Source organism: Trachypithecus francoisi, unplaced genomic scaffold, assembly GCF_009764315.1.
Source record: "Trachypithecus francoisi isolate TF-2019V2 unplaced genomic scaffold, Tfra_2.0 Lachesis_group21, whole genome shotgun sequence".
Classification (NCBI taxonomy): Eukaryota; Metazoa; Chordata; class Mammalia; order Primates; family Cercopithecidae; genus Trachypithecus; species Trachypithecus francoisi.
In genome coordinates, this window is record NW_022681467.1 from 21,507,756 (window position 1) to 21,524,086 (window position 16,331).

At 45.8% G+C, this 16,331-nt stretch overlaps 1 protein-coding gene across 1 annotated transcript in view; it reads right to left on the reverse strand.

Annotated features, from left to right (window-relative positions):
* Nucleotides 1–1,380: 1,380 nt before the first annotated feature.
* Nucleotides 1,381–16,331, reverse strand: part of CDS2 (CDP-diacylglycerol synthase 2) — a 72,197-nt gene continuing 57,246 nt past the window's right edge. Inside the window, exons 8-13 of the mRNA XM_033185706.1 lie at nucleotides 14,359–14,446; nucleotides 13,478–13,546; nucleotides 12,464–12,616; nucleotides 10,065–10,184; nucleotides 9,404–9,507; nucleotides 1,381–9,138 (exon numbers count right to left, since the gene is read on the reverse strand). Coding sequence (XP_033041597.1) covers nucleotides 9,006–9,138; nucleotides 9,404–9,507; nucleotides 10,065–10,184; nucleotides 12,464–12,616; nucleotides 13,478–13,546; nucleotides 14,359–14,446 — 667 coding nt within the window. The 3' untranslated portion in view covers nucleotides 1,381–9,005. The remainder of the gene's footprint in view (nucleotides 9,139–9,403; nucleotides 9,508–10,064; nucleotides 10,185–12,463; nucleotides 12,617–13,477; nucleotides 13,547–14,358; nucleotides 14,447–16,331) is intronic.

Here is a 16,331-nt window from a genome sequence, read left to right on the forward strand (position 1 = left end):
AGGCCTGGACAACAGAACCTTCAGCAGATGGAGTTGAGCCCAGGGGCCCTCACCACTTCAGCACCATGTGAGCCCTTGGCTCCTAGTGCAACAAAAGGGAGCAAGGCAGCCAGGGAAACCACTCATGTTGGTTTTCCCGACAGTCTTGGAAACTGGTGGCTTGGAGTCAGATTTTGTGGGGTTTAGGAAAATAAGTGAATGCAGCGGGTTTTTTTGCATCTTGAATGTGGGTGAGCAATTCGCTGTGGAAGTTCCGATGGTAGTAGGTTTCCTGTGGGTGAAATGGCAGAGGCCCCTGTCCAAAAGGTAATCAATCTAGAGGTCCCACTGGCCTCAGACATTTGCTCTGGTAAGGTTGGTCTGCTGGCTCCCAGGAGTTCAGATCCTCCTGTCCTGGGCCAGGAGACACACAGTGAGGAGACAACACAAGGCCTCCCCAAGGAAGTGCTGTTGACGGTGAGAACTGCAAGGAAAAGAGGAGTTAGGCAGGCTGAGGAAGAGCTGGGGAAAGGAAAAAAACTGGGCAGAGGAAACAGCACATGCCAGGGCCCGGGACAGGCGCACACCTGGAACAAGGAAGGACAAGCAGCAGCTGTGGCTGTGAGGGCCCGAACGTGTGGGTCAGCCACTGGCCAGCTCACATATGGCCCCAGAAGCCTCGTTACCAAGTCTGAACTTTAACCTCAGGCCCCAAAGGGTTCCAAGCAAAGAGCTCATCCCAGCTATCATGTAAGAAATGGATCAGCAGAGGTGGCCAGGCTGTAGGGAGAGGGCTAGAGGCAGCCTTAGAAATCCTGGCAGGAGGTGGGGCCTGGCCCAGAAGGCTGGCAGTAAGGATGACTCCAAGGATGTTTGGAAGGCAGAATGGGCAGGCTTGGGTGTCTGATGAGATCACTCCAGTTACTGGCTTGTGTGACAGAACACATGGGAAGTTAGAGAACACAGGACTCAGGACATGGGTAGGAAAAGGCCATAGGTTTGGGTTTTATCACGCAAAGTCCGTGTGAGAGGCCTCACAGGCAGCTGGAAATGCAGGTCCACTTGGGCTAGAGACACGGACTTGGGAAATGTGGTGATCAGGGCCCTGGGAGGGGGTGGGAACCCCCAGAGGGGAGAGTTCAGTGGGCGAGAGCCTCAGGCAGAATGCCACCACCCAAGGGATGGCCCAGAAAAGGGACACGTAGAAAGAAGACCGAGGAGGAGCAACCAAGGGCAGGAGGAAAGCCGGGGGGCAAGTTGCAAAGGCCAAGGACAGAGGGAGTCTCTAGAAGCAAGGGGTGGTCAGTAGCATCCTGGAAAGTAATGCTGGCTTCACATAAGTGACCAAACGTCCACATCCTTGGCCTTCCGCCACCCCACCATCAAAAACCACACATGATCTAGAATTTAATATGTTTATTTGTGTAGTAGGAACATTCAGGTATATAAATAAGGTAAATGCTTTCCAATGTACAGTATATCATGTTCTTACACTGCATGGAAAAAGAACCTACATGTATTGTTCAACACGGATCACCAGTGCACAGAGACCAGCCGCATTTAGTGAAACACCAAGTGGGGGAAATGGCACAGCAGCAGCGCACAGGCACACACCTATCTGGGGAGGCCGTGGGGACTGTGACGTGGACTCTACAAACCGAGAGCTGCTTCAAGGTCGCCCATGTCTGAGTGCGGGAAAAGTGAATATTAACACCTGGGCTATCAGGGTGAGACAACTGAATTCCGTCATGTCCATCCACTTTACAAAGGGGCAGGGGACACCACGGAGAAACTGACCAGAAATGCTCTGCCCTGTCACAGAGGAGACAGGGCCAGGGCAGACACAGGGCTGACCGCTGGGAGGCACAGACGCTGGCAGTGATGGGGCCCATGGGATGCCTGGCACTCCCAGCACAGACAGCTCCCCAAAGCAGGTGGGGAGGCCCTTTCTGTGTCTGGGAACTTTTTAGTTAAACAAATCCTCAGAGTGGAATTAAGAAGGATGTCCACAGCTGTGCACAACTCAACCAGAAAAAAAACAAAAACCAAGGTTCCTAAGATCCTTCAACTGAGGCGCTTTCCATCTGATCTTACCCTTCTGTTTTAGAAAGTATTAAATATCAATAAAAATTAAAACTTGTTATCAGTATCAACTCTAGAAGATAACCCATGGCTTCAAATCTCCCTGGATGGGTTCTCTGAGCCCAGATTTCTGGTCCTCAACTCACATGACATCCAGGGCCAATGAGCGTTCAGCTGGCCTCTGTTAGAGTCTGCCCTCCACTGTGAGACTCCTGGCCCCTCCCTGGCCCTAGTATCCCTCCTGCTGCTGCCCCTAGGAGTCCTCCAGCTGGATAACAATAAACCAAACCGCTGTCTCCTAGTCCCTGACTTGTTCTCCTGACTCCTAGTCCTTTGGTTTCATCGGCCGCTGATGTCTGCTCAACTCTTCCCCTTTGTAATCAGCCCCTAGCACCCAGCGAGCATGATGTAAGACAGAAAAAAGGTTTACTAAAGGCCAGAGCCCTGTGCATGGAGGATTTAAAAGAAATGCACCCAAAGGACACTCATAAAAACATGTATGCACAGTCTGCCTGCCAGAAAACATTCTTAACCTCTTTTCTACTCTGGTGTTGCTTTAAGAAAAACCAGCATAAGCAGTACAAGAATCTAACGCAGGTGAAAAAAAAAGGCACCCAAACAGCAAGGACAGAGGTGGCTATGTGGATGATTATTGGCAAACAGTTTCACTACAGACAGAATCACCAGGTGGCTAACGCTTCTGAGCGCTTTATGCAGGGAAGGTCCTCTGGGGGCTGCAAAGGGCTAAGCCCTGTCCAATGCCCAGGAGACCACTGCAAGGATATTCTCTGCTTGATTTCCAGAGGGCCCTTACCCCCATGAGTGGAGGCTTTCTATGGATACAAGGCCACCTGGGTCCATTCAACGACACAGTGAGGGAGGAAGCACCAGGTCAGGCAAACACAAACCCAGAACGACAAGAGGCCTCTGAGGGAAGCCTGGGATTGGCCCGTCACAGCAGCTGCTTCCTAGAAACCCCCACAACCATCTTCTCCTGGTTCATGGCATCATCATGACTTCATTAATTCACTGAAACAGAGGGACCATTATTTCCACACTCTTAATAGCAATGTGCTATTGGGTCCCACAAATATCCAGGAAATAATCCACAGTCAAACCAGTAGTTCAGTGTTATTATTCAACTGACCTAAGGATTCCATGGATCCTGTTAGCCAACACCATTCCTTCAAACTGAGGTGGCCTCCCCTCACACACACACGTGCCCCAACTCCCCATCCCCATTCAGAAAACTAAGTTCAAGAAACTCTTTTCATTAAGTCCTGTGCCTGTTCTCCCATCATTCATGAGTCACCCATTTGAGTCTTTGCTAACCTAGAATCTGGCAGAAACACCACACATCATGTGTCCTCAATGGGTCACCCACTTCTATCCTGTTACTACTTTTAAGAAGGAAACATGAAGCTCCAAATTGGCTGTGTCATAAGGATGTGGGCAGAACTTCTAGGCTTTTAGTCTACATAATCCCCTACAAAGCAGGTTTCTGTTGTCCCATTCTTCTCTTCTTGGCCCCTGATGACATCCACCCACACAGGGAACTGCTGCAGGTTCCTGAGCTATGTGCACAGAGGACAGCCCTTGGCCAGAGCGGGAAGTGGGGTCCAGAGCGAGTCACAGACAGGCCCTCCCTGCCCAGAGTGGAGGCACCACCAGGCAGGAGGAGATGGCCTCCTTCCCACAAGCAGTCTAGACTGTGGGCAGAGGAGATGAGCTGGATTCTCAGGCCAGCCATTCCCACTAAGAATAGAACTTCTGCACACCCTCATATCCTCTTGCCTCGTTAGGCTGGCCTCTTAAATGGTGTGTGAAGCACCAAGATGCTGTAGAGGATGTTCAGGTTGGCCTGCTTCTCTCGGAGGGACCCAGACTGTGTGCAGATGGTGGCAGTGCGGTGGCTGAGAATCCCATCTCTGGCATTGCACCAACGGAGGTCAAACTACCAGCTGAGCTCAACAAAAGTAACTGTGATTTACTGAGCGCTTACTATGTGCCAGGCATGGTACTACATGCTTACACGCATTACCTCGTTATATCCTCACAACCACACCACGAAGAAGGTACTATTATCAGACCCAACTGCTTCAAGGTGGAAGCTTAGAGCAGTCTAGTAACCTGCCCACACCTAGGGTGATTTGATCCCAAAGTCGGTCTTAACCACTGCTCTTGGCCTCAGTCATACTGCCTCAGTTTCCTCATCTATAAAATGGAGATAATAATGCCTAATCAAAGGTTGTTTTCTGGATTAAAAAGGATAACGTATGTAAACCCTTAGCACTATGCTTGGCACATATTAAGCACTATACTATTGCAATCCTTATTAATAAACACACTGATATCTCATTGGCTCAACAATAAAAAGAGAAGGCAACTCAGTAGATAGGCATTTGATGGGAAAAGGAAGGGGAGGGTTGGGGAGGAGACAGGGTCTTTAAACAGCCAATGAATTTGAAACCCACTGGACATAAAACCCTAGACTTCACATATTCTGCCCCTCTATTCTCATAAATCATCCACATGACCTCAAAACTCCAACACTTCAGCATCCAGAGGATACCTCCTAAACTGCACTCAAAGTGCGTTGGGAAACATGGTCCCCATACAAACAGGTGACAGCCTTAATCAAGAGACAGCCCCAGATGAGAACGGCTTCCATCCACCTGAGAGGCCACGTAAGGCCACTGCTGGTCAACCTGAAAGGTAGGGGCACATTCAGATGGCAACAGCAGCCAGGACTTTTCTGAGAATAGGGCCCACCTTCTGCAGGGATGGGGATAAGGACAGTCCAGGCCCAAGAGAAGGTGGGCCAGGCAGAGCCCTGAGATAAGAATCCTTCGTCACCACTTGGTTTAAACCCTAGCACCCCATGCAGGTTGTGGCACAAGGCCCCCACCCAATAAGAGAAAATGAATCAAGAAGTGGGAGCTATTCATCTCTTTAAACACTGGAAGCTGGGCAACTGTGTGGAGGGTAATAAAGGGAAAAGGAAGTTTGTTTTGACCAAGTCAGGGAAGAATATGAGGCTCTGCCCAAGTATTAGCCACCATCTTCAGGAGCCCAGAGTTTGTTCCACCTGCTCTTTGGAGCCCAGTGTTCCAAAGCACAAGTGAGAGTCCATCTGCAGCTTACTGTCTTGCAGTGTGTCCACAAAAGTCACCTGGACATCCTCCCCACCCTGACCTCAGAAGAACAGAAATCTGGGTTCAAGTGAAATTGTCCTCCCGACTCCACCCCTTTCTTAGCACATAATCACTGTGCAAGAAACGTGGGCCCAGATATGTTACTCTGGAAGATGAAAGACAATAGTGCCTAAGATATTACTAAAACAGGGAAAGGCTTCAGCAGTGACATACCACATTCAGTAAAGTGATGAAAATCTACTGCCTTGGACATGCATCTAGGACTGGCTTTGTAACTAACAAGACCCCTGCTTCACAGTTTTCTGAGCAAGGATGCTCTGTCCCAAGTCATTGATACCCTCCCACTACCCAACTCTGTCAACAGTGGAGATGAACCTGAGCTTTGGGAAACATGGTCCCCATACAAACAGGTGACAAGGGCTGAGCCAAGGGCTCACTGACAGTGTGAAGATCTCAACTCAAAGATCCATTCGAGTAAGGCTCCAGTTGACTCAGCAACTAGCTCAGATCCAAATCACAAGGTCTGTGTAGTCTCCCTTAAAACATATTTTTGGGATTTTCTTGCATAAAATAGGTCAAGTTACAGGATAAAAACCCAGTGGAAAAAAATTCTATAAAAATGGTTTCAAAGTCCACCTGTGTAAAATCAAAAGTTATATCCTCCCCAATGAAAGAGATTAGTTTCAAAGGATGTGAAACTAGTTCTCATACGTTATAGGGCTGTACAATACTAAGAGTAATTACATTTTAAATGTAAAATACTGTAGCTATTAAAATGCCCAGAACATGAAACAAGTCGCCTAAGAGGGTTTCACTTTCAGGAGTAAAACATAAATGGAACCTTTTTGAATACTAAAAGCAGCTAAAAGGGCGACATGCACACACACAAAAGGCAAAGACTTGGCACCCTGTGAGCAGTCATGAGCAGAGCTCCCAGGGGCTGGGTGGTGCCCATCAGCCCTGGTTTCTATGACCCCCTTGTTCCACCAGGCAGGAGCCAACAGCAATTTAAGCTCCCACCTGGCTCAGGCCACACCTCCTGAGCTAGAGGGAAGGAAACTGCAATACCTCGGTGTACTCACACCACATTCACAAAAGCAAGAAGGGCTGGGGGACCCTCCAGGTGTCCTGTGGGTAAAGTGCAGGATAGAGTGAGCCCTGACTCCACCACGCTACGCTGGGGAAGCTCCCTGCCTGGTAAGGTGCTCCTGACTCTCACCCAGGGTAAGAAGGTTGTTGTGAGAATGTAGGGATAGAAGTTGGAAAGCAAAGCAAAAGTCTCTGAATCAGGATTATGCAGTATTTATGAATACATACACAAATGAGAAGCATAAAACCACACATGGAAGTGATAAACAGGGAACTCACAACAAGGAAGGGCACACAGTTGCAGTCACATTTTATTTCTGACCAAAAAAATGGGTCTAAAGCAAGTGATGCCATTCATTAAGATCTGAATGTATGTATGTAAAAATGGTTTCTTGAATCTTGTCTGTGAATAGGAGAAAGAGAAACATTGTGCTATACGGACACAAGGCGGCGGTGCTCTCCCAGCTACCTGACAAAAATTCTTCATCTCCAGAAAGCATGCAGGGGAAATCAGAAAATAAAACACAAGCTGACCCTCTGGCCTGCCTGCTGGCAGCTCTAGTGAGCACTCAGCTTTGGCTTCCTAGGAGCCCCCTTCCCCACCCCACCCCCCACCACTTCCACAAGTGAACATAAGCCTTGCCCAGTATGCTCGGCTCCCTGATCCCAAAGGCAGCCCTATTCAAAAGCAGGTCTCTGCAGCTGGGCCCCAGCTGAGACTCCCTCCTCTCGAGGAGCCCACCATATGCCCACAATGGGACAAAAGAGACAAATGAGGAGCCCTTTTGGTATCTAGTTTGGTGATCAAGGTTCCTTCTTCAATCTGAAAACTACAGTTTCATTATTGATCGCCTTTACTGTTTGGGTGTGCTGCTGAGAGGATAAGCATGTAAGGGCCTGAAAACATTTCCTGTTTGGGGGGTGCCCAGGACCTCACTCAACGAGCCTCTACTGGCATGAACCTGCTCAGCCAGAATCACAGAAGAGTGGAACTGGGAGTAGCTCTGAAAAAGGGGCCCTTGAGAGTGACGCATACTGCCCGGGGTCACACAGCCAGTACTGAAATGAAACCCCTTGTAATAATACGTTTTGTTTTTAAGGGGCCTTGGACCTGAATTTAAAAAGCCATGAGGCTGAAATGGAAATAAAAGTTCAGCAGAAAGAAGCCGATTCAGCCCTGCACACATGTGGGAAGTCACCCAAGGATGTGTGAGCTGAAACATCCCGAGGACTCCATCCTCTGCTGGACGCTCTAGAGACCTGGGCTGACTGTGCACTTTCAGGGAGGCAGTGAGGCTGATTTACAAACAAAGACACCACAAACCAGCACTAGACCAAGGTGCTGAAGCAAATCATTACACCCTCATTGGCAATGAAAACATCCATGGCACCGAATAATTTAATATATTTGGGCACCAAGTTCTCTCTCCGGCACTCCATTGCTTATTGGCCTGACAAAGAACTAATCTGTCCTCCCAAAGTCAATCTCACCCCTGAAATTAGGGAGGGGAAAAAAATCACAGTTTAAGCAAACAACAACAAAAGGTCCCCAGTACAATATCAACTACATTTAAACTGGTCACATTATATAATAAGTGTGCATTTAATCTTCAAAATAGTCAAGCCTCTAATCAGGTTAGGTTTTCCATAGTTTTAAGCAGGACTTTGTGGTTTTAGTGAAGAAGTCATGGTACAATTGAAATCACTGTAAGAAATAAGTAACGTTTAAAACAAACACAGACACACACACTCCTCTTAAGAGTAATATATACACAACACAGCAGCTACATGGGTGTTCAGGCAAAGGGTGCATGAACGAGAAGCCCTCTGCTCCCTGCCTGATGAGAAAGTCCCCAGAAAGGATTCAGCAGCAGAAAGTCTACAGCACATACATGGATGGCATCGTCCCTGAAAACACACAGTTAGGTGGACTGACCTACAGGAGACACTGGAGCCTAGACATGTGGGAAAGGGCTCAGTTACAGTACATCCTACTGCATACACTTGAAATATTACAGTGTGTTTTTTCTCCAGACTACTATAAATAATTTTTCGTGCTTTCTGAAAAAAATAAAAACTGAAACTTTCTTTCAGTCTGTGATGAAGGTGAACCCATCTTATAAAGCAGAGCTTATTTACATTCTGCAGGATTTTGGTGTGGATGGACAGAAGGCTTATCTGGTTAGTAAGCCTCCATTCCTCCGACCTACAGAAGGCAACTCTCCTGCAGCTCCAAGCAGGGATTTCTAGAAAAGACCAGGTGTACAAAACATCCAAGCTGTGCCTCCCCCCACAGGTGGGGAAGTCCCCTGATTTGGTTGGACACAGATGAATGTCTGTGTTTGACTGAGCCCAGAAACAGTTCAATTGATAGGGGCTGGAACCACCAAGAAAACAATCCTGACCTGGGCAACACTGTCTTCCAGATAAATACTTTTGTTTTAAAAAAATCCTAATGGTTTTACAACCCATGACTTCTTTCCAACTCAAAGCTGTAGTTTACTCACAATGCAAATTCTAAACACATAGACTGCTGTATGTACAGATTTGTTGAACCCACAAAAAAAAAAATACCCTACAAAAAAAAAAAAAAGACAGTGAGTTGAAGCCTCATCATTGTCTAAGTCACACCAGCTGGGCTTGCCTTGGAGACCTGTCCCCGCTCAGTTCCGCTCCTGTTCTTTTGGCCCTGGGTGGCCCCTATTCGTCCTCTGTGGCGGATGTCAGCATCCCCTTGTCGATCAGATGAGACCGCAGCGTATTGAAGATATGGAGCTGCTGATCTGGCCGTAAGGTCAGGAATTGCTGAATCAGTTTGCTTGGGTTAGGGCCTCTGGAACAGAATGTGAAGAAACAGCACTGAGCTGGGCCCCGGAAGCTTCCAGGGCCTGATTATCAAGTGGCTGCTCTGATCTCTGGATCAGAGAGTTATCTATTAACAGATGGCAGGAGAAGGCCTCAGAAAATCCGTAAGCAGCAACAACTGAAAATTGCATTATTTGGGATGCTTTTCACTAGAACTGAGATGCTGCTAAAATTCTAGAATTGCACCGTACTTAAAAATCCACCAACTTGGTTCAGATGGAAAGGTACTATACCTGATAAAACTGGCGATGTATACATTGACAAAGGTGGCCATCAGATACTGGCAGTCAAAGCGATCCATGATACCTCCATGGCCAGGAATGGTATTGGCAAAGTCCTGTTAGAGGCAGGTGGAGGACGGGTGAACTTGGGTTCAGCCACTGATCAATCCCAACCTAATGGTCCCACCCCAATATCTGGCATCTGTCCTGAGTAGCTGAGGGCAACAGAAGGTGAGAAGTATTAAATCTACTGGTGAGGCTATATTAGGACATAATTTTATTGCATTACAAAATGTTCTTATTTCATTTACTTAATAAAGACAGAAGTCTTGCTATGTTGCTCAGGCTAATTTCGAACTCCTAGCCTCAAGTGATCCTCCCGGCTTGGCCTCTTAAAATGCTGGGGTTACAGACATGAGCCAATGCCTGGCCGAAAATGTTCTTTTGAAGAAAACTATTATTAACAAATAAACTGAAAAACGACAATTGCATTTTCCTGAGAATAATGTATTGTTATTAATTAACTCACCTAAATTCAGTGCATGGGTCAAGATCACACATTAAATGCCAGGGTGTGTAGCCCAGTGTTTTGGAGGGGGCAGGGAAGGGGGAGAAAGGCAGAAGATGGGTGAGGAGGGAGTGAGATGAGAGGAACGCAAAAGGGTTTTCCTACTTTGATTTTAAAGGCTCGTTTGAATCCACTTGCGAAGAATCCTCCAAAGGGGCCAATGAGAGAGGCAAAGGTGGAGAGGGCGATGCTGTGAATCTGGAAGGGGTACATCCGGACCGTTTTCTGAGGAGAGTAAATGAAGTAAAAGTTAAGGTGCATACACGCCCAGTGTTAACGGTTTGAGTTGTCAACTCATGTTGAAATTTGACCCCCATTGTAGCCTCACTGGGAGGTGATGCCTAGTGGGAGGTGTTTGGGTCTCAGGGACAAATCCCTCATAAATGGCTTGGTGCCTTTCTCCTGGTAGTGGGTTCTCTCTGTCAAAAGACGAGATGAGCACTGGCAAATGGGTTGTTATGAAATGATGAAGCCCCTGGTTTTCCTCTTCGCATGTGTCTGCTTCCACCTTTGACCTTCTCCGCCATGTTACAGTGCAGCACAAAAAGCCCTCACCAGAGGCCAGGCAGCAGCCAATGCCACACTTCTCGCACTTCCCAGCCTGCAGAAACAAGCTAAGTAAACCTCTTTTCTTTATAAATGACCCAGCCCCAAGTGTTCTGTTATATCAACACTATATTGTTATAATATACCTATAACATATAATGTGTAAATATATAATAATGTTATAACAACAGACAGACCAAGACATCCAACCTCATAACTCTTTATGAAACTAATTGCATATATGTAGGTTTTTAAATCAATAAAAGGAGTGAATTTTTCCCATTTTTGTAAATTTCTAATATCGAAGTTAATGGAAAACATTAAAACATTCTGCATTCAATCTGTTGCAACATGCTGTTTTAGTGGAAGTATATAAAGAAAATCCAGCCTTACACAGATACATAGTTGAAAAGAGTATTTTAGTCATAGTCTCAGATGGTTTTGGGTATTCTCTGACACTACACCAGAGCTTGACAAGCAGTCATTTCTTGAATATTAGGTGTGATATGGAATCCAGAATTCTATCAATGTATTTTGTTCTCTCTTACATTAAAATCCATTGGTCTATCTTATGCTTGAATGGATCTTTTACCCATGCATGACTATATAGCACCGTGCATCAGCCATTTTGAAAATAATGGTTCGCTGAGTTATGTAAATCTTCCAAATGTAGACACATTTCATTATACAGTGTCAAATATGTTTGTTTTTCTCATGTGATCAACACACACACACACACACACGTACGTTAAGAATCATCACAGACCTCATCAGAAAAGGCTTTAAGTATTAGGAAGTTGTCAAGTTCACACTGGCAGGTTAAGTTTTCCAAAATTCTAATGTTCATTTGAAAGCCAAATTTTATCCTTGGTAACAATTACTGTCAGTCATTTTTCTTTTTTTCTTTTTTTTTTTTGAGACAGTCTCACTCAGTTGCCCAGTCTGGAGTACAGTGGTGCGATCTCGACTCACTGCATCCTCCGCCTCCTGGGTTCAAGCAACTCAACCTCCCGAGTAGCTGGGATTACAGGCACACGCCACCATGCCCAGCTAATTTTTTGTATTTTTAGTAGAGACAGGGTTTCGCCAGTTCCAGGCTGGTCTGGAACTCCTCACCTCAAGAGATCTACCTGCCTCAGCCTTCCAAAGTGCTAGGATTTCAGGTGTGAGCCACCATGCCTAGCCTCAGTCATTTTCTTTAAAGTGATAGGCTCACTTCATTTCTTTTCAAGAAAAATGTCTGCCAAATACCCAAGTCTGAAAAATTATAATTTGTTTGTTCTTTCCAAGTAAAATTTACTTTCTTTTCTAGAAAAAAGCAGCTAATTCAGTTCACAAGTCAAACAACTGCACACCTGCTTTCCCTTTAGGCAAGCACTGTACTGCAGTACTTAGCAGAAATGTTTTACACATACTTTCCATTTCAGTAGAGTATTAAAAAGGTGTGTATACAAAGGTCAAGATTTAACAAAATTAGTAACTTTATTATTTCACAGACATTCATTAGAAGAACTGGCCTGTTTGCACTGTGAGTGTGGCATGAGGAACCCACTGCCTTAACTCACACGAAGGCATCAGCAGTTTTAACCACTGTTGCTTTTGCGCGTATCACAGCAAATGTCAACACAATGAAAAAGGCAAATAATGTCACAGTCTAATTTATGAAAGAGTTGTGACCTCACAGACCCCCCACACTACCCCTGCAACTAAAAGGACCCCACAGCCTTCCAGGGATCCACAGAACACACTTTGAGAACCACTGGTCTAAACGATCTGACTTTGGGGGAAACATCTTCTGCCTGTACCCTGACCTGGCGTGAGCAATTCTCCCTCATCCTGGGGCTTACAGCTTTGGGAAGGAGGAAGCTAGCTTTTTTTGGAAGGCAGGTGGTGGAGGGGGATCTCTCTTTGTAGCCACTGTCCACGGAGGCCGCTGACCCCCTGTGAGTGGCACATACCCAACCAATGACTGACTGGATCACCCCAGGAATGTTGTACTCCTGCAGGCGAAACAGGTCCGAGGGCTCACAGTCCACAGTGAAGCTGTTGGTGTCGTTGTTGTACTCCACAGGGCAGACGAAGCATCTGTACCCGGACATCACATAGGACAGCTGAGGAGGAGTAACAGAGAGACTGGCAAGGAGGTAAGTTCCAGCCATCCAGCCTAGACACTGGTACCTGGTTTGGCCATGTTCCTCAGGGTGCCCAGTACCCTGCTAACTGCAAGCTATGTGCTCAGTGGTTCATGTTTTACCATACATATTTTACCTCAATTAAAAAAAAAAAAAAGGCTCATGACCCATCAAGGTTACACATAGGAACCCAAACACCTATGCCCCGAAATAATCTGGGAAAACCTGAAGGGACAGGGGCAAAAAACTATAGGAAGACTCTCCCCATTTGGGGAGCTAGGACCAGTTTCCTCGGAATCTCTGAACTCAGTGATAACTGGACAGAGGCCATGGGGAAGGGGCACAGTGAGAGTCAGACCTCAGGAGGAACAAGGCTGGAAAGCAACAAAGCTGGGTGGGGAGCACTGAGAGGCAGTCAGACAGTGCTGAAGAAGGAGGACTGGCCCAGGGGTCAGAAGCAGAGAATGGTGTTCTGGAAAGGGTGGGAAGATCACCCACCTCTGGGCAAGGCACATGTAGGAGAAAAGCTGTGTATCTCATCTTCCCTTGGGTGCCCTCACCCTGACCTTGGAACATCAAATGCCTGACAAGAAGGCTACCTGCTGATGTCACCGTGCCTGGGCGTGAGAGGGCACAGAAGGTGCTCTCCAACTGCTAGCACCCTGCCTGAAAGCTGGTGGATGGCTGGCATGGCCAGTGGCCCTCTTCAGGGCAAGGTTGCCATTCAGCAGGACAGAGTCCTGGTCTCCAAAGACACTCTCTAGCTCTGGACAGGCCTTGGAAGGTGGTGTGAGGCCTCTGTCCACCCAATCCCTCACACAGCTAGAAGCCACCACCTACCAGAAGGCCAAACACCACAGTAGCAAAGAAGCCCCCAATGAAGCCTTCCCAGGTCTTCTTCGGGGACAGCTGTGGACAGAGAGCAAGTTCTCAGCAAAGGATGTTTTGATAACTATAGCTTTGAGAACAGTAAGTACTTGTTAAGAACCTTTCCTTCATAAAACCCCATTTTCTTAACCACGTCACCTTCCAAAGCTCCCCCAAATATGGTTTCCTTGTTCCCTACCTTATACCCTCCCTTTGGTTCCCTTTCTGTTTCAATCAGTCATTTGAATAGTTTTATATTACAAAACTATATACTAATTAAACGACCACACTCAAATCCAGATCAAAGTCCCAAAAAATGTGTCCCCAAAAAAAGATTATATAATTCTGTAAAAATATTTTCCTTTCTTCTTTTTTCAAGACATGATCTTGCCCCGTCAGTCAGGCTGGAGTGTAGTGGCACTATCACAGCTCCCTGAAGCCTCAACCTCCTGGGCTCAAGAGATCCTCCCATCTCAACCTCCCAAGGAGCTGGGACTACAGGTGCATGCCACCACCATGCCCAGCTAATTTTTAAATATTTTAGTAAAGACACGGCCTATGTTCCCCAGGCTGGTTTTGAACATCTGGCCTCAAGCAATCCTCCTGCCTCAGCATGTCAAAGTGCTAGGATTACAGGAATGAGCCACCATGTCCAGCCTATTTTCTTTATTATCTTTTTTTTTTTTTTTAATCAGTTGTCAGTGTTTTCCTTTGGCCTTTCTCCAGGATGACATGAAGACATGGCCACAATACAACACAGCAAGATTTCTTCTGTCTGCCAGGCTGATCTACTCACATTGAGAGCACCACCCTCCCCCTCACAGTGGTATTTCACATTAGGGTAATCCATTTACCTTGATGAGTGGGGTCCGACCAAAGAAAAAGCCAAACATATAGGCCATGATGTCATTACAGATCACACAAGATATTGGGACAATGAACCTAGAAATGAACCAAAGTAAGGATCAACTCAACCAAGGTGACAGTGCCTCAAGAGTACACAAAACAGTGCCATTCTTAAATTCCAGTACCAAAATCACCCATAAAATTCTGGTAACCCATTAAGGAGTAAGTTAAAAACATAAAAATGGCCGGGCGCGGTGGCTCAAGCCTGTAATCCCAGCACTTTGGGAGGCCGAGACGGGCGAATCACAAGGTCAGGAGATCGAGACCATCCTGGCTAACACGGTGAAACCCCGTCTCTACTAAAGAATCCAAAAAAAAAAAAAAACTAGCCGGGCGAGGTGGAGAGCGCCTGTAGTCCCAGCTACTCGGGAGGCTGAGGCAGGAGAATGGCGTGAACCCGGGAGGCGGAGCTTGCAGTGAGCTGAGATCTGGCCATTGCACTCCAGCCCAGGCGACAGAGCGAGACTCCGTCTCAAAAAAAAAAAAAAAAAAAAAACATAAAAATACCAAAAAAGTCATACCTAGCACCTGACACAAAGTACACATTCAAGTGTTTACTGAATAACTACTGAATAAGCGGAGGTTGCAAACTAAAAGGTTATCTGTCCTTTTTTTCATGATAAAGAAATATACATAAACGATGATAGAAATTTAATTTTAAAAGGAACAAAAAGTTTTCCTTCTTTCCCCCATCCCTATCTCCATTCCCAAAAATAACCACTCCTAATCGTTTCTAATTTTTATTTTACTAGTGGTTACCTCCCCAATTCTAAATAATACGCTTTAATGTCCAATTACTGACTTTTTTTTGCTGTTTATTACTAGCTCTAGTAGGCCCTACCTTTCCCTAGGACTGTATTGAGCATGAAACCCCAATACGCACAGCTAGATTTCCTCTCTCCCCACTCCCCAGTCATCCTCACTATGAAAGAGGTGGTTTCCACACTTGCACTCTCTCTCTCCTCACTCTCCACGCTGACACTTTTTAAAAAGTTCTTTGATTACTGTTTTTTGTTTTGTTTTGTTTTTTTGAGACAGAGTCTCTCTCTGTTGCCCAGGCTGGAGTGCAGTGGCACAATCTCGGCTCACTGCAACCTCCACCCCCAGGTGAAGTGATTCTCCTGCCTCAGCCTCCCGAATAGCTGGGATTACAGGTGCCTGCCACCATGCCCAGATAATTTTTTGTATTTTTAGTAGAGACGGGGGTTTCACTATGTTGGTCAGGCTGGTCTTCAACTCCTGACCTCATGAAATTTAATTGTAAAAGGAACAAAAAGTTTTCATTCTTTCCCCCATCCCTATCTCCATTCCCAAAAATAACCACTTCTAATCATTTCTAATTTTTATTTTTCTAGTGGTTACCTCCCCAATTCTAAATAATATGTTTTAGTTATTTAATATTTAATTATTTAATATCCAGCCTCCCAAAGTGCTGGATTACAGGCGTGAGCCACCGCACCCGGCCTTTTACCTTTTCACTAAGATCACCTAGCTGCTTTGGTTGGCCAGTGGTTTCTATCAATGCTGACAGATGAAACCACTGCATTTTTGGAATAAAATTCACTCAGTATTTGCATATTATTCCCTTGACACACTGTCAGATTCTATTTGCTAATATTTTATTTAGAATGATTTATCTATAATCGTAGCAGAAATGGGTTTATCATTCCTGCTTCTCTCTCCTCATCAGCTTTGGTATAAAGGTTAGATAAAACTCAGCTGTTAACCCATTTGGTCCTGTTTCTTTTTCCAGATATGGAATCTTACATAATTTTCAAAGCTCATTTAAAGTTATTGATCTATTCACGTTTTCTTCTTCATGACTTTTAGTACACATTTTGCCAAGAAATCGTGAATATTTCCTCTAGGTTTTCAAATCTGTTGCCATACATGTTGCATTGTCTTTGCGTCTTTAAATATT